This window comes from Trachinotus anak, unplaced genomic scaffold (assembly GCF_046630095.1).
Source record: "Trachinotus anak isolate AG129_WGS33_773 ecotype Australia unplaced genomic scaffold, CSIRO_AGI_Tana_v1 ptg000014l, whole genome shotgun sequence".
Classification (NCBI taxonomy): domain Eukaryota; kingdom Metazoa; phylum Chordata; class Actinopteri; order Carangiformes; family Carangidae; genus Trachinotus; species Trachinotus anak.
In genome coordinates, this window is record NW_027273865.1 from 12,132,948 (window position 1) to 12,152,158 (window position 19,211).

At 41.0% G+C, this 19,211-nt stretch overlaps 1 protein-coding gene across 2 annotated transcripts in view; it reads left to right on the top strand.

The window, feature by feature from the left end:
• Positions 1-2,757: 2,757 nt before the first annotated feature.
• LOC139632092 (CD166 antigen homolog A-like) overlaps positions 2,758-19,211 on the top strand; it is a 38,468-nt gene continuing 22,014 nt past the window's right edge. For both annotated transcript variants that reach the window (XM_071496841.1, XM_071496842.1), the window contains exon 1: positions 2,758-3,036. In XM_071496841.1, coding sequence (XP_071352942.1) covers positions 2,976-3,036 — 61 coding nt within the window. In that variant the 5' untranslated portion in view covers positions 2,758-2,975. The remainder of the gene's footprint in view (positions 3,037-19,211) is intronic.

A 19,211-nucleotide genomic window follows, 5' to 3' on the forward strand; every position in this document is an offset into this window, starting at 1 on the left:
ATTCTGACGAAGCTGAATTATTTTTATAAATGAAATACACATATGATAATTAGTGTAGGTCTACAACACAACCCAGTGAGGGAAGAGAGAGAGAAAAAAAACATTTCCTGTCTGCAGTATCCCTGAATGTCAAAAATATGTACTTTTATTGCCTGAGTCCATGGCAACACAAGGTTGTTTGTTTCCATGCTCATAGCGGGAGCAGTGTCACAAGATGTCTCACAAGATGTCAAAATAGGAGTGCTCATTCTTTCATCAAATAAAAGACAGCCGAATCTGGTACAGTTCCTCACTATGACACCGTATATTGTGATTCATTATTCTGTGTGTAATCTCTTTCTCCAGTCATGGGGACTGACTGAAAATGCTCTCATGTGAATATAAAATCAGCCTGAGCTTCAGCTGCATTCATTCCAGTGTAAAACAACAGCATGACATGAAGTTTTAGGACAACTAAACTCACAGGATTATTGTAGATTTTCCAGTTACATAAATTTAAAGTTGTTCTGTTTTTGTTGTTTGTTCAATATTTCGTCCTTGACCAGTCCCACCTGAAATCCCAATTATGACCAAGATGTTATTGTTTGGTAATTGAACACCACGCTCCAGGCTTGGTCATCAGTCAGTCTCATTCACTTTCACCCACACGGAAAAAAAGCAAATAGTTCTTTTTTTTTTTTTCTCTCTGCGCACTGAGGCAGGAAAAATATTGCTTTGCGGTTAACTTCTAATCAAATTGCATTAGGTTTTCACAGCCTGTGCCCTCACTCCATTTGCACAAACCATCACAGACCTACATGAATTTCACACCCAGGGTGAGGAATACTTACTTCTTCACCCCAATAGATTTCTCCCCCAGCCCAACACACACTGTGCGCACATGCAGACACACATTTTGTGATCAGACAAGCATGATCATGCAGTTACAGCACAGTGGTAAACCATTTTATTTGCAGCAAGTGCGGTTTTAATAACATTTTACATGCTCTGATGTTGTTTTTTTTTTTTTTACCAACTTCAGAAATGGACTCACTGAAACTGTCACTGCTATGCCTGTTTTGGACCCTGGTGCTTCTACAGGAAACAGCCTCATCTATAGTCACAATCTATTTGTCATCACAAGGAAACCTGACTTAAAACCACAACATGCTACACAAGTACTCATTCACTGACATTACGTGGAGTCAAAAATGGGTACAAGTGAAGAGAAGTAAAAGCTGTCTCGGTGCCAAAGCACTCACATTAATTCTCATTATTAGCATAGTCATTATATGGATATTAATATTGTCTCTTGAATGTGCTTAGTGAAATAAGTGAAAAGTAAGGCGATATGTGCAAGGATTTTAATAATTAAATAAGCTTAAATTATTTATGTGGAAATTTCTTCATTATAATTAACCTTGGACCTACATCCTATAGCTGCCTGTTTCACCATGAATCTTCTGTCCTCCGCCTGCGAGGCACAACACAGTGCGAGACTGCATGAAACAAGTCTAAGGCAGGGGCTGATTGAAAGTATGAGTGTGTATGCATGTGTGTTTGTGTGAGTGCATGTATCTGTACGTGTGTGTTTGAGAGGACATGATGGAGGGAGCAGAGGTAGAAAGTGCAAGTTTCTCAAGCACCATGCTTAAGTAATATTTTGAGGTTCTGGCTCCTTCCGTCGTAGGAGACGTCTGCTTCTTACAGTATAGTACTTTCTCCTTCGCTGCAGTTTAGATGGCGGCTGTATTTATAAGTTCCTTTGCAGATACAGATTTCCCACTGCGAAAAGCTCATGAAATGTCACTGTTGTCAGTTAAAAATAAATTAAAAAATCTAAATGTCAGCTTTTCAGAGCAATAGATCAGCTAATACGGAAAAATGAAAATCCCCCCAAATTGCAAAAATTCAGAATACATTTCCTGTCATGGGAGGTTTTCATTACTCATGCATTAAACCCTCTGGCAGGCAGACCATCTGTTGATACTTGACAGCTGAAACAATTAGTCGATTGATCGATTAGATGATGGACAGAATATTTGATGGAAATATTTTGATGTTGGATTGGTTGTGTAGAATTGACAGAATATTCTCTGGCCCCAGCTTCTCAGATATGAGGCTTTGCTCCCCCCCCGAATCAACCCAAATACCTTCAGGTTTTGGATTTGGAGTGAAAAGCCTTGAAATTGTAATTTTCATTTTCCACTATTTTTCATATGATGTTTCATCGACCAAGTGAGTGCCATTGCCAGATTACTATTTGAGTACAGTTTACTGCTAATACTTGCTAATGTGGAGCTGAGTTTTAAATGCCGGTTAAGGATTTTGGGTGCTTGCTCCACCTCTGGGTATCCTGAATGAAACAAGACTGAGGCGCTGCCTCATTCAAGGTTTCCCCCGGTGTGTGTGTGTGTGTCTGTGTGTGTGCTCGACTTTGTGTCTACGTGTGTGTGCATGCAGGTTGTATGAAATGGCTGGAGGCTGCTGAGAGTGTGGGTGTGTGTCTGTGGAGGGTTGGGGGGTGAGAGTGAAGGGGTTGAGACAGAGGAGAAGGTGGGGAGACATGGGGGGGGTGGGTTGAGTCGAGTCTTAAGAAAATGGGCGGGATGGGGTGGGGGGTGGGGGGGGGGGTTACGTGTGTGTGTGTGTGTGTGTGTGTGTGTGTGTGTGTGTGTAAGGATGGTGGGGGAGGAGGGAGGGGGTCAGGGGCGGAGCTGCAGACAGTGTCCCCCGCCCTCCCGCTCGTCTGCGCCCCTCGCAATTACCTGTTCCACCAGAACTGATGTGAGCGCTGGTTAGCGAACACATGCCACGTTGGGAGAAGAGCCACAACTGAGCTGAACTACCTTTCCGGGTTCCCCAGGACCGTTTTCATTTAATCCACCTCCAAAAAAAAAAAAAAAAAAAAAAAAAAAAAGAAGGAAAAAACTCAACCAGGTGGGTTTTTTTTTTTAACAAACAGAGCCGACTGAGGACCCGAGAGACTCGCAAGGATGCACTTGTTGTCCGCCAGCTGCGTGTGCGCCCTCCTCTTCACGGCGCTGCTCAGTCGAGGTAAGTCATTGTCTCACTGACCGGCCGGTGGTGGTGGAGGAGGTGGAGGTGGAGGTGGAGGAGGTGGTGGTGCGGAGTGCGCCCCTGCACCTACAGCCGCAGGTATGAGCGGAGAGTCCCGGCTGTCGCACGCAGGTGGCGTGAAAACTTGATCCCGCGTTATCGACTACATGACTGGGGAGAAGTGAAGCAGGGGTTTTTTAGCTCAAAGTTAGTGAGCTGCAGTATAGTTTGAGTCAGTATTTAGTCTGGGCTGCTCTTTTTATGTGGTTATTTTCATTGCACAGAAATGTCCCTCTCTTCCTGAAATTACAAAATCGTGCAAAATTCGTCCTTTGTTATTTTTGGCACCCTATAAAACCACATGTTTGGCAGCGGTTACTTTTTCTTGTGTTAAATTATGAAAAAAAAAAAAAAAAAAAATCGAAATCTATCATTTATTCTTTAAAGATCACCTGTGATGAGATAGTTTCTTATAACTCCCCTCTTGTCAATAAAAGGTTTATCAGTCCATCTGCTGTTATAAATTCCTGCTCATACCTGTAAAAAAGTGACTTTTCTGTGTATAAACTGCTTATGTGACATGAAATCATGCCCATTGTACTCCCCCCTCCCCACCCTTTTTTTTTTTTTAACCCCCCCACATCATGGGAGAGGCAGTGAGGTAGTCAGCATCACCCAGTCTTCACATGTGCTCATGCCATGATGTCATCATGATGCTCCTCATTTTTTAAAGTGTTTTCTCCCTTGTTAACTCAGGCTGTTGAGCAGAATGATGCTGCGTGCACATCCTGTCTGGTTTATTATAATTATGGGCTGCCTGTTGCGTGGGGAAAAGCGCTCCTCACAGGCTCCTTCTAGTAATTACACATAGGATAGGGCTCATTTTGGATGTGGGCAGTTGTAATGGTTTGTGCAAGTGAATGCTTCCCAGTTTTAGCAAAGACTTGTGGTGGTATATGCTTTGTGCTTTGGTGGCAATGCAACAACTTGGCATTAAGCGGTGATTTGGAAATATGCTTTGAAAAATAGATTATGTTGCCCACGGTGGTTCTCTGAAAAGAAGACAAAACACGGACAAGGCATGATTTTGAGAATACACCTCTTAGTCTGAATTTTGTGCCCGGGATTTAATGTGCAGAGGACGTCAAAGCTGTTCTGCAGGTTTCCTTGTTGTCTGCTCCCTCAGGCCAACAGGTAGCAGCACCATGTGCTCAGATCACTCAGCCAGGCCATTAGGCAAAGCTGCACAGGAGCTCAGAGCACTCCCTTGGATAGCAGAGGGGCGGAGAGGTTGATCTCGCTGTATTCCCTTCCACCTCATCACACTTCGGTGGCGCCTGTTGTTGTAAATTAACACCATGCAGCACCTATCAGTCAGGCTCAGGTGGTTTATTTGAGGGGAAACGAATGGCCCTTTTTAAGGTGTCTTGACGCTGCAGTGCCGTGTGCTTGAGACTGGAGGAGAGTGCACTGAGTTGGTAATGAGGTTTGACTTTATGGTTGTCCACACTGCTGTGTGTTCAGCAGACATGCCGCCCTAGGTGATTGCCTAAACATGTGTGAGTGTTTGCTGACTACAGATGGTCAGAAAAGTGCAAGAGGTGAACCTTGGAAGGTTTCTGTAGAGTTATAAAAAATAAAAAAAAAGCAGAAATATTCTTCACCTTCTTTGCCAGTGTGCTCAATATGGGCAAAATCTGACTGAAGGGGATAATTGCAAAGGATTTTTGCAATAAAAACTGCATCGATACTTGTAATAAAAAAACAGGCCTGTGTTTATTATATTTGAACAGATGAAAACCAACAGCTCCAGGGACTTCGCTAAAGGGAGAGCCACAGCCACAACCAGATAGAACAGAAAAACAGAGCCCTGAATTAGTCCCAGAACAAACAGTCTAGAAAGATGCATCTGTTTTTTTGTTCACTCCCTTGTCTCCACCCTTCCCCCACCACCACCCTCACCACCCCACCTCCTCTCCTGAACAGACAGGCAGCGCTCTGTGTCACAGCTGGTATTACTTGTCAAGCAAGTGGGGCTCTCCCTTTTGCTAATGGACTAATCTCTCACAGGGGTCACCCAATTTCACCTGAGCTAAATTCACCATCCTTTCTATCATCTTTAACTAGGTTATATGCGTGCGTGTCTCATGACTGTTGTGTTATTAATGTACTGGAGAAGGAAGGGACGGCTTTAATTGTATGTTTGGGTTACATCTAAGATTTTGTACAAGTGTGTATTTGCGTGCTTGTGCACGTCCCGTCTTGCTTATAGCTGGTTTCTTCTTGATGTTTGAATACTGCTTGTGGTTGTTTCTTCTTTGAAAAGAGATTTCTTTGTGACTTGCAAAGTATTGTATCCCTTCATGCAAAATTCAGATGCATTCATGAGAAGTATGGCAACTCAACCGAATGATGGCTTTGAATAAAAATGCTGCATCTGTTCTCCACTTTAATACTTTCTCTCTTAGAGTACTTTATTTTTTCGTTGATCAAATTTGGCAAATGGCTAGCTGGTGAGCGACGCAACACAATCAATTTATGAGTAACTGAATAAAAACCATGAGGAAATGCTAGAATCTGCAGAATTGAATTCAGCAGCAAAACATATGTAATCTGACCAACAAGGTCTTAGACTCACAAATGGAACAACCCCCCTATTAATCCATAGTTCCTCTCGCTTATTACAACAGAAATAGTTAAAATGGCCTCAAATGTGATAGCTATACAAGTCATTTTCCTGCTGGAGTGCTTAACCCAAATTTGGCAGCTCATTATGTCTCTCAAAAGGCTCTGTAGGACTCTCAGTCCTGTGTTTGGAGTGAAGCTGTGAAGTGGATTCTTTCTCGAATTACACAGTTTGCATACTCCTCTTTTTGATTGAGAAATAACCTCAGTACTGAGTAGAAAGTGAGACAGATGCCATCAGTCACCCAAGTATCACAAAACTAGTGAGATGTGAGAGAGAAACAGATGTTCAGCGAGGAGAATCAAGTTTGTGTGCGCTCGTTTGTATGCATTATGTGCTCCTCAGGCCTTGATCAGAATAAGAAATTTGTGGAAATGTGAGCAGAAGGCAGAGGTGCTGCTGTAAGCGAGAAAAGGTGGACACTTTCATGGGCTCCTCAGACAAGAGAGGGGCCATTCAGACAGGCCAGGTCGTACTGTTAATTTACAGCTGCATTAGGAAGAGGGGCCAAGTGTCACCCCCCATCGGGGAGTGCAGAATTCCTACCAGCGCCCCTGGCAGCAGCACTTTACAGCCTGGATGAGAGCGTCAAGCTTAATTAACTACTGACATGGAAACTTTAGCTTTGAATTACAAGTAACTAAAAATAAAGATGAAAATTTGGCTGATGTAAAGCCACAGAAAGGCTAAAAATATGCTTGAAGTTGTGATGAAATTAAAACGTGACTGTTACATTATCTTTGCAGCACAAAAAGAGGTTTTAGTGCAGATATAAAATTGGGAAATTTCAGATTATCATTAACCTGCTTTGCTTCTGTGAGGGGAGAAAAGGGCAGTGCAGCAGCTTGCTCTATGCTACAGTGACTCACATACAGTAGAGCTCAAATGAAATGTAGATCAATCAATAGTACGAGACCGTGCGAATAAGAGTGCAGCAGCACTGTTGTGTAAAACTGTTATTCTGATGTAACAGTTCAATGTAGACATGCATTACATTATTTTTTTCTGCTCTTTGTCCGCCCTGCACTCATCACACTGTCGGCTAGAGTGGTGCACACCCACACACACACACAGACACACACACACACACACTCACACACACTCTAGTTTCTCACCACTCTCCACCCCCAGCAGGACACTGAACAGGTGGAGGCGTGTTGGTTTTGAGGGCCGTGAAGGGGGGCGAGTGTCTCTTTATGATTCCTGTTTGCGTGTGCAGTTGTTGAAAGAAGTAGCAGTGTGTCGCCATCACTCACGTTGATCAAAATGGTTACTTTAACTCCTGTGCTTGTGTATATATTGTATATAGTTTTGGATTCCTTTCCATTTGTCAGCACTAAGCCAAACTTCACCTCTAGATGAGATGTAGTTAGGCAGCAGCAAAGAAATATAAGGGGCCTCATGACCATGCTGAGTTTCCTGTATGCAATTCTTTCTCTGCTGGACTCACTCAGCAAGAAGATGTACGAGTGGCTTTGCCTTGAGCAAATGAAAGGACTTGTGTGGCAAAAGTAATCACTCTCAGGCAATGACTCAATAAGGAAAAGGTCTTTTGTTCGCCCCTGACAGTTTTACACACAGAATTATCAGTAAAATAGCAGCAAGTGAATCTTAATTACAGTTTGGTGATTGGCTTGTCCCACTTTTACAGCCTGAGTGTGAGGTATATTCAATTTTTATAATCTCAGCTAAAATGGCTTCTACAGCTGTCCATTTTCTTAATTTTGTTTGTAGCTTTTGCTTTAATTTGGCCAGGTTGAGAAAGGAAGTTTGAATTTAGCACTTTATTGACTGTGTACACATGCTGCTTTACAGCTCACATGTTTAGGCTGAGGTGAGATCATTTAAAAGAGAGAGATCGCTTGTAATATTTAACCAAACAGACGTCACATCTGCGTTCAACACTTTCCTCATTTTGCACACAGGTTCCCCGCTCTGCCGTGCAAAATAATGGTTTATTTGTTATCCAAGGGGAGGGACCAAAGTGCTATTGTTTCAGCTATAAAGAAAGGCTTAACAACAGGAGGGTGATGACTGTGCTATGCAGTAGCGCTTCTTTCTTTATGCAGGAATACCCCCATTGAAATGCATGAAGGTATCCTTGGTTTTGGTGAAAGAGCAACGGCACTCTGAAATTGGGCAGCCCTTGTTTCAGGGACAAAAAGTGAGGTTGTTTCTGTCTTTTGTCATTGACGGAGCCCCCAGCTTTCACTGGATTCCTGTGGACTCCCGCCGACTGTATTGTGAGGCCGGCTCTTTTTAAACAAATGAGTGTATGATAGCGACTTCTTGCTCCCGCTCCTCTCTTTGTCATTAAGATGGAACAGCACACACCCCTCGGAGAGGGCACAGAGTAGATGCTGCCTGTCCCCGCGCTTCACATGTGCAACCTGACTGGGGCGGTGGGGGTGGTGGTAGGGAGGGCATCGCTCCTTCGTATGAAAAGCCTGTGGCCACACCCATCTTTAACAAGGCCTGGATCTTTGTTCGAATTCTCCATTAGAGTCGTTGCTCTATTTTAATGAATTCTTTGAGAGGCCTCCATTAACTGTGATGGTAATCGTTCAACCCCGGAGAATATTTAAGGAATACCATAAAGGGGCACATGTGTATGGAAATCCAGGGGTGCTTATGTGGCCTTTGTTCATGTAAATTACATTTAATGAAGTTTTTTTTCTCATTAAAATTTATCTTAAAGATAAAACAAAGACAAAGGAGCAACACTGTTCCCACCACTGACAGCAGAGTGTCACCACATGAGTACCAGCAGCAGGGGCTCCACTGACCCAAGAGGAGGGTCAGTGGTGAACCTCTGATATTTCTGCCTGCACTCCCATTAAGTCATTATTTCTGCCTATTTACGATCGTCAAGTGGCAAGACAGGAGGTGGCTATTGTATTAAACCTTTGTTTTGACTTTGTCTGACGCTCATGGAAGTCAGTCAGGTTGACACAGCTTTTGTGCAAAAGGTGAAACATTAATTTCAAGCCTGCGGCTAACTAACAACATGACATGGAGTTATTTCTTTCCATTCATTTCTGAATCAGCCTCTGTTGGGTCCAAAGCTCTTTTGCAGTACTGAGGAGTCGCTCTATTCATTCAGTTGCCGTTTGACAGTTTTTTATCATTCATGAAACATCACACTGCTCCCTGTTACGTCCTGCCTTTGGGACCCAACAGAATGGTCTTGTGTCTGCATTTGACCTCAGTATTCACATTCTTGCCATTTTAAAAGCTGTTTCTTTGTGCTGTGCCAATGTCCACCATCTTTCCTTCATGGAGTGCAGCAGCAGCCTGCAGTGCCTGAAGCTATCTTTGATTACATGCTGCTTCAGTTGAACTTGCAGGAGACAGGAGTTTTCATTCAGGGAGACACTCTTTCACAGGGAATAGCAAGAGTGTATCTCTGATTGGAATTAAAAGCCTGTCATTCAGTTAGTGCTTGTGTATGAAACAAGATAGAAGATTAAATGGATGGCCCATCTCTCTGGATTATCAATGTATCAATACACTCGAGACTACCCTTGAACTCTTACAGATGTCTCAATCTCCTGGATGGAGTCTTTAAATTTCAAATCATGATAGATTTTCAAATGGCCTTTCATATAATTCTGTTATCTTTTCATTTACAAGATTTCAAGGTGCTCCACAGTGGCAAGGAAAAGTATGTGAACTAAGTCTGCAAATTGAATAGCGATAAAATGTGGTCTGATCTTTGTCCTTAACCAAATATCACATAAACAATTAAAGTTTTCGTGTCTTTATGGAACACAACCATTAAAAATTTCACAGTGCTGGTGGAAAAGAACTGGCTGAACCTCCTTTGGCACCAAGAACCTCAAACAAGTGTTTTCTGTAGCTGCTGATCAGACCTGCAAAATGTTCAGGAGGAACTTTGGACCATTCTTCCTACAGAACTGCTTCAGCTCAGTCATGTTCTTAGGATGTCTAGTGTGAGCAGCACTCTTCAGGCCAATCCACAGTATCTCTACTGGGTTAAGGTCCTGTAATAGATTTACATGAATTCATCATTGTCCTGCTGTATCACCCAACTTCTACTGAGCTTCAGCAGGTGGACAGCCAGCCTGACATCATCCTATAAGACACCTCGATAAACTTAGTAATTAAAGTAGTTCTAAACCACACCTTCAAATTCATACGTAAATTAAGATCATTCCTAAGGGTTCACTTACTTTTACTTGCCACTGTAAATATGAGATCCCGGCCTGGAATAACTTCTAAAGTTTCCAGGGAGTACGTGGAGAGACTGTGGCCCAGCTCATTTGAAAAAGGAAGCAATTACAATTTAATTCAATATAAATATTCACATATTTGTGGTTAGGAGGAAAATAACCATTCAAATAGGATTACAAATTAGTTTGATGTAGCTCAGAGTAAATTCATTGTCACAATAAACAGCGAGCTACCAGCTACAACAACAAGTTAATGGCACAGTACACATGAACCTGAGTCAGCAGCTGTGCAGTCTGTGCACAGCAGGATTGCTGTGCCTTTATTCCACCTTACCCTGCTGTATGAAAGGTATGAACATGGAATAGGGCGGCATTGTTGTTCTGCCTGTAAGACAGCAGTGGAGGTAGTCGCAGAGCCGGATCGATGGCTTGGTGGGGCAAACGCAGAGGCTGCTGTGTCACACGTCACGCCTCTGATTCCCAAACACTGGGATGTGATCTAATATCATACAGGGGGGCAGCATTATGTCTGCTTTGTTTGGTTCCGGCATAATGAGGGGTTTTCTTAACAGAAATGTAGCAGGATCACTGTGTAAAAGGGTCTCTTATTAACACCCAAGTGACGTGTTAAAAATAATAAAAGTACTAATGGATATATGGTTTATATAGTTAGCCAAGAGAAGATAAACATGTGAAATATTAACCTAAATTTACTGCACAGGGGATAAAGCCAAAAGTAATGGATAAGCTGTTGAAATATTTACCTTTAAAGTCATAAATAAACAGCTGAAATAATGAACTTAAAATCGACAGACAGCTGAAATAATTAGCTAAAAGCAATGCATACTGTTGAAATATTGTGATAAAAGTAGACTGAAATATTTGGCTAAAAGTAAATATTTAAAATAGATAAATTAATATTGGTTATTATTAGTTTTTGGTAGCACGAATGCATATTTGACAAAACCAACCTAAACACTGACAATTCAGTTGTATACAAAACATTAGTGTTACAAGTACTTGAGCTTATGGTATGGCTGGTGGGGATGTGGGGATATGTCAGACTCCTATTGAGGTTTCAACAGGTGCTCTATAAATAATGTTTACTTACTTATTTGTTATTTATAACTTGATGATTCAGAGAGCATGTTAACTGTATTTACCAATGAGATCTCAGTTATTATTTCACTCTTCTGTCAATGTTCGTTGCTATACATGTAAATACTTCTTGATATGTACTTAAATCTTTATGTCCCCTTCCTCTTTGAAGGCAGCATACTGTATATTACCATTCCAGCATTGGCAGTCAGGATTTCCATCCAATTTCTAACCTCGGGGCATGTACTTCCAAATGTGCAAACACATGATTAATTGAGAAGAAATGTAATCCTGCAGCAGAAACTCAAAACTGTCTTACAAGCTAAACGCATCAGCAATACCAGAACTGTTTCCTTCGATTTAACCTCAGTCTTTATCAAAGAAGTCAAGTGGTGGCTTTTCGCATGGCAATTACCCCACTTGCGATGCTTTGTGTGATGCACGACTTGTGGATGTGGTAGATGTTTCATGATAAGATGCTCTGCGTTGCTGTTAAGTATTAAGCTGTTTCTCTGCCAGACCTTACGCGGAAGGTGAAGAGATGCTTGTCTGGTAATTGGATGCAATACTTAATTTTCTAATGGGACATCTTAAGAGGTCAAGCAGCCTTGTGTTCCTGGGGAGAATTCTAAGCATTACACATCCCACTGGTGCAATTTAAATACCGACTTTTGTTCTGACTTATGCTCTTAGTACAAAGAAATTCAACACGTAGGAGTCTTAATTTTACTCTGGCTCGACTACAAGGTGGTCGGCAAATAAAAAAGCAGAACTGTTAAATAGTAAACTCACAAGCAGGCTGTCTACCTGATGCCCTTGTCACATAAAACTTGCATTATTACGATGCCTGGCAAGTCTATAGAGTGAGGACGTTGTTAAATGAACTTTGCAGTGTTTAATTTTGAGTAATGAAGATGCCATAACCCATTATGCTACCATTCATTTCCCCCCCCCACACAAGTAGTAGCTGCAGAGGAGATGACACATCATTTCCTCATATAATGGAAGTGATTTCATTTGAATGCACAGGGTCACACAGCAAAAAATTTGACAGTGAAAAATGAACGCCATTTCTTTTTTTTTTTTTAGTGAGTGTAAGGTCGGGACATTTAGGGTAAAGCAACCCGGATTTTTAACTCTTTTTCTGAGGAAATCTCAGGATTAAATGGCTTAAATTGAAGGGCTTGCCACAGCATGCTCATCTATAAACAGAGCCAACACAAACCAATACACCAAACCAAGACAATATCACTGCCACACTTTGTCATTATGAGAATATTTGTTTAGATAATAATGTCTCCCAGTGGGTTTGTGTAATTGGACAGCTTTGTTACCTTCCTGCTCAGGGCGGTGTTTCTTCAGATATCATGCTTGAGTAAATATATTTCTTATTCTCCTCATTATAGTTTTGTGTTTACTGCATTTTCACATCTCAGGTCATTACATCTGCAAATATGCATGGCCTTCATATTAAAAACTGAGGACAGTGGAGACAGGTGTTTCAAATGTAATGTTTTTCCTTTCTCGCTCTATTTATAGTCAACATCCGTTCGACATGTTGCTGAGAAGTTCTTTTTTTACATTTTTTATGAAAGACTAAGAGTTTATTCTGTGATGCCCTACCTAGGCAAGAAGTACCTTGAGGTAAAATGTTATAGCATACAAACGTGCTCACAGTGATAATGCTAACATACTGATGTTTAGCAGGTATGTTTTCCATGTTAACCATCTTCATGTCACCATATTAGTGTGTTAGCATGCTAACATTTGCCAATCAGTATTTCATTACAAAAAAAAAGTTTGGCTGATAAAAATTTTGCAGACTTTGGTCATAAATGTAAAAATACTATGCAAGTAAAATTTCAACCTGATAATAGAGCTAAATGGAAATTAGATTTTAAAATTCATCTCAAGGGGAACATGAATGTCTGTGCTAGGGCTGAAACCAATGATAGCTTTCAATTTCTTTAGCTACTGCCTGAAGACAAATTCGCTTGTGACAATATGGTGGCGCTGGAGGAAACATCAGGGGATAACTAACACAAGCAGGATTCATGTCTGTAGAAAAATTCATGTCAATCCATCCAGTAGTTGTTGAGATATTTCACTCTGAACCAAAGTGGTGTATCAACCACAAGACTTAGCTTTTTCGTTTTTTGTATATCACAGTGAAGGCACTGCTAATTATCAGGGATGTTTTTGTTCTGTAACAATTTATAGCTTTTGCCCTCAAGCCCCTGTGTTTTTTCGTCTGACCCTGCAGTAGAAGCAGCTCATAGCTCCAGAAGACTTTCTGAACAATGTGTTGACTCAGTTTGCTTGAAGGGGGGAAGTCGGTGTGAAACATTCCCATGGAGACTTTTACCCTTGAGCTCTTTGGTCCACATTGTAGATATTTTTATATTTTGTAGATATTTTTCAGTGGTAGAAGAGGTGTTGGCAAATTTTCCTTATTGACAGTTTTTGTGTAAAGTGGGTTGTTCGTCTGCTGCTCACTGCCTTTTAGATCTTCAGGGCTTCTTCTGCTCTTGTTCTGGATGTACCACACAGGACAAGAAGCAGAGGGGGAGGAGCAGTTAAAGATGTGCAATGCAAGGGCGGATGGTTAAAAGCACTTACCTTGATGTATGGCTTCTCCCCATGTCATGATGGAAGAAGAAAATGTAATAGCCACTACTAATGAATTTATTATGCCTTAGAGGGCTCATGCACCCGGGATGACGGTGACATATGCTGAATTACATAAACTGAGAGTGGTTGTCTCATCTTGCGGAAACAAAAGACACAAATAAAAGAGTAAGATTGGGTTTGTTGTGACAGTTTTATCTGTTGTGTCTTTCAGAAAAAGCAGGATAACACTATTTGTGACCGTACTTCAACAAAAGATAAATTGGCTTTTGGATGTTAGTGAATTTATTTCACATAAATAAACACTTATCACTTTAAAGAATACCTTCATCGTACACAAAATACCAGCTTGGCGCCATTGTAAACCCTTCCAGCCAAATGATGTTAGCAGTTATCCTGCCACGTATGTCTGAAAGTCCTGAAGTTGTAGGAAGACTCTGTGGTGTGACAGTGCATGTTAATCTCCAACCTTTCAAACTACGCCATCAAAGCAGACATTGGTCCATGCGTATTAAATGTGAAACCACACAGATCTGATGTGCAAGCAGGTACATAATCCTTTGTATGTATTATCTGCATTCCATGTATTCCTCCCACTGCTCTCTGCTCTGTTTAGCCAGCCGAGGCTTTAGGACCCCCCCAGAGCCAGAAGCTGAGGCAGGACAGAATTTGAAACCGTCATGCCCTCTTAATACCAACCAGGCTGTTTGGCTTATTGGAATGGGAAGCATTGCCTGCTCTGTTTCACAGTGAAGGGTTAGAAGGTCAGGTCTGTCATTATGAGTGCATAACAGCATACACGACTCTTTGGTCAACTAATGTGAAAGTATCAGCCTCGCCATGGCAATTACCAGAGATGACAGCTACATAAGACGTCTGCTGAACAAATGAAAGTATCTACCTGTTAATATTTTCTGTTGTTTACAGCCTAACAAGGCATACATTATTGATATGGGAAGGTATGTAGCCACTGTGCATTACATCCAGACAATAATAAAGCTGTTCCACATATTTCCATTAATCATGCCTCATGCAGTGTCTAATGAAGCACTTTAAGATCGATAAGTGGATGCTTTCTTGTTTACCCATGTAGAAAAGTGATGGGCCCTGGGTTGATTCATCTCCCTCTTTTCTTCACTGCTCTGGTCAGGGTTAGCTGTGTGTGGGTTTGCTGCCAGCTCTGCTGTGCAGACAAGGATCCGTTTACCTTGAACAGGGGTGTGTTGTGGCAGCAGGTTTGATTGGTATCCTCAGGCACCACCTGCAACTATAATATGGTTATACAGATAGTATAATAGTAAACACAACTGCTCCCTCAGGACCAATGGGCAACAGATGTTCAAAGGAATTTTTTTTTTTTTTTTTTTGAGGGAGTTTGGGGTGGGGGCAGGGACAGGGCGGGGCCATTTTTTACAGGAGAGAGCTCTTGAGGTACACACACACAGACAGACAGGCAGGGACTTGTACAAAAAGCTGGCTTCAGTTGAGTAAATAGTGGAATCTGTAGCTGCCAGCTGGGCTAATATTTCAAAATAAAAAAATAATCGAATTCACTGAGTTTTCCACCGGTAGGAAGATGCTTTTAGTCTGATGGTGTGCTGCATATTTCCATCTTGATCCTCCTGTAGGGCTCTGTCTGTTTGTACACATAATACACTGAGCATGAATGTTTGTCATGCATCTTGGCCAAGGCTGCAACTAACAATTATTTTCATTACCAATTCTACTGTCACATTTCTGTCAGAAAATAAGGGGGAAATGCCCATCACATGTCCCCCGGAGCCTAAAGTGATGTGCCAATTGCTTTTTTTATCTGGCAAACAGTCCAAACCCCCCACAGATATTTAATTTGCAATGATATAAAACAGGAAAAAGGAGTTTGACATTTGTACTTGATGTATGACTTCAGTAATCAATTGAGAGCTGAAAAGATTAGCTGATTAACAGATCAACAGAAAATGAGTCACTGCATTGATAATTGATACTGAATTTCAGTATTTCAAGCAAAAATGCCAACCAGTCTCTAGTTCAAGCTTCTCATGGGGATTTTCTCTCTTTTATATCCCAGTAAAATAAATATCGTTATGACTGCTGAGCAGAGATTTGAAGACATCAGTGCGGCCACAGGGAAATTCCGATGGGCATTGTTTTGCTATTATTCGAAATAAAAAAAAATTGAACCAAAACAAAAGAATAATTTGATCAGTTCATTAGGTGCAGCACTGATGGGATGTTGTGTATGAGGGTTTGTAATGGGTCTTGGCAAGGGCTGCAGCAATAACATTTCATTTCATTATAAAATTATCTGTCCACATCTGTTCCCTTTTTCAGTGAAGTGATTAATGTTGTCATCCGTAAAGTGTCAGAAAAAGTTAAAAATCTTCATTTACATTTATATAAAACAGAGAAAAAAGCAACAAATGCTTGATCAGTTCACTGGTTAATCGACTAATTGTTCCAGTACCAGACTGTCTCTCATCCGATTTCTTTTGCTGCATGACAATACTGCTGAGGACCCTTTAGGCTAATAGTAAAATTGATTACAAATGATGTTCAATATCTAATCCGGAGAGCAGACACTTACACTGGAAGTCAGTCCTGCTCTAGTTGGCTTGGCTGCTCCAGGCAAGCGAAGCTGGCAGGTTTATGGCCTGTATGCAAAAAACTGATACCCCCTGTCTGATGTGATACCTCTTGAAGAGACCTGGTGAAACGAGGAGCACTTTGATGTCAAGGAGGTTGTTTTGAATGTGTCAGGAATATTTTAAAGCGGCCTATTAACACATCTGGCAGAACAGGGTGAGAAAAAAGAAGGTTTTAAGAAGTTGAGGATTTATCTCTTGCCTTCAGATTTATAGATATCACTTCAAACTCCTCAGTCATTCAAAGGGCACTATATTCATTAGACACATCACAGCGAGACAGGCTCAATCTGGAGTATTGCACCATCTGCTGCACCTCTTTAACCCTTTCATTTATTGTGTTAGACCGTAAACATTTATTTTATGATCAGTTTGATTGCATTCTCAAGCCTAAATTGGGTTAATTATACTTCTCAGTGATTGCTGCAAGGTAAAGGGTCTGTAATTTTAATTACATAGGCCGAAAAAAAAAGAGTTTTCAAAAAGCAAGCCCTACCCTCTGAGGAACTGTGAGCTTTTATCTGTGCCTCATAATCTTAAACCCAGTAGAAACACCAGGGAACCATTTGAGCAGATACACCTGTTATTGGGTCTCTGCTGAACTGGGATGCATGCAGCTGAAATGTTGTGAGCCTTACGCTGAAATCACAAACATAGAGCTGTAGATGGTGATTTCAGCACATGCATTGCTTCTGCTTTTCTATCACACTCACCCAAGCTGTGGTTCTTCATGTGATGTTCTTTGTTCTTTATCATGTGTCTTTCTCTCATGTAAAAATGGGCTTTATCCGTGCTCCTGAGACGACAAGCGAAGACCGACCAGAGGTAAAGATCTTTTGGATTTGAGATTCAGCTCAACTTTAGCCTCCAAATATTACTCTTGGAAATCTTTCAGCGACTGAAAGATTGACTGCCTTAAATTTAAAGCTTGTGTGATTAGAGGCAGGGTTGTTGCATGTGGATGCAGGCTCATCATTAGGCACGAGCAAGCCGCACAAATTCAATAATGCTCGTAGGATCCTCCAGATTAATAAAGTTTGTGGGCTCCTTGGCATATGGAGAAAATTATCACATTTAAATTACTCTGAAATAATTAAGAATGAATGAATGGTTTCTAATCACATTGAGAGTTAATAGGCCTCAGCCTTGCTGTCCTTGACACAAAAGCAACATTTAAGCAGAGGAGAAGAAGCAAATTTAATAGGAATCCTTTCTTTGGTGCTTTTAGGTGTATAAGTAAAAGGGTGCAGACTTTATTTGTTATGGTTTATTTATATTAAATTAAAGATACGGTGTGTACTTATTCTGTTAGGATTGAAGGTTACTTGTCTTTGTACAAAATTTGTCCATTTCTGTGGGTTTCTTTAAAATGCTGAAAAGGTTTAAAGCCTATAGAAGCCCTTTGAGAGAGAAGCCACTCAGAATGACGTTGTACAGCTACTTGCACATGTCTCATCCCTAATTAAAATTAGCTTTATCTGTGGAGAAGAGGTATTCAATTTGGTAATGCCCAGTTTTTCCCTTTTAATAGCTAGAAACTATTTGATAATCCCATTTCCACGTAAACAAGTGATTTGCACGCAGGCCGTGTCTGTTTTTAGGAAATTACTTTGAACGGAGGGAGGGGGGGGCTTTTATACCTTTGTAGTGATGGAGGTTTTCAAATTCTTACCTGATAAACATGATTATCATGACACAGGGGAGACGTGCAGATCCATTAGCTTCCAATAGTGTCTGCTACTGACTGGGAATTTAAAAAGTCTGTCTTGTTCATTCATAACCCAGAGACTTGAGTGAGGTAATGTCAGCCCTTCTGGAAAGAGAAGAAGGAAGTGACTGCCTAAACGTTAGGCAATTAGTTGCATTAGGATAGGTTAATGGATAAGTAGGAAGCGGTGTGGCTGTGCTTTGTTAATGGCATAATGTTGCCTTTAATGGCACATCGTTAATGGAAGTTGTTGGTGGATGTTTTGAGTCAGGACTGTGAGGTTTCCGATGATCTGCCCCAAGTCTACCCACAGGCATCTCACAACCACGTCTCCCCTCAGGTCGCCTGTCCTGTGCCCCTCAAATACATAATTCACAACATAATGGACATGATGTCTGAGTGCACTTACCACCCGATCACTCCGGCAGGCTGCTGTCTTAAAAGCAGCCCCTGCGCCCATGGAGCTCATCTGCTGATGCAATTTATGACATCTTTAAGAGGTTTTTATGGACACTTGTGTGGTCAAGTGTATACAGGAGAGCATTTCAAAGATTAATGATCATGCCATAAGATCAATTTCTAGGAAACCTTATGGCAAGTCATTTAGAGTGATAATCACCCTTCTTACAATGAGCCATTATCCTTCCCATCTGTTTAAAAAAAAAAAACCATGACAAAATGCCTCTGTGATACTGCCAGTGATGTGGCGAGTACATTTCCACATATTTTCCTTACTAATAGTGTAGACATGTGTTCTTAAGCCTTATGATAACATGTATTTATTCTTCCCTTAACTTCAAAACCAACAAAAATCCCCTCCAGAAGATATTAGTTTTCTAAAAGTGCTTTGCTGAAGCTCAGCTGAACAATTTGAGCAAAATCAAAGCGGAATTGTCTGCTTTGATTGCACTGTCAGCATCTTTAGAGCGAGACAGTCATTTGAAGAAACTTGAACATCATTTATTAAAAACGCTTGACAATGGTTCTCTTTCAAAAGCTCATTTTAAACTTGCTTGCTAATCAAAGGGAAAAATGCAAGAGGTTTTTGATTCTGTTGCAGTTTTTTTTTTTTTTTTGTATTCTGTAAATCTTTAGATTACGTCTCTTATTATCCAGCTTCAAAGCTTGAATGATAGTCAATTAGTAATGATGCAGAAATTCAGATGTATGAGAAATTAACTCTAATGGGGGAAGGTTTTGGCAATCTACCTTGCAGT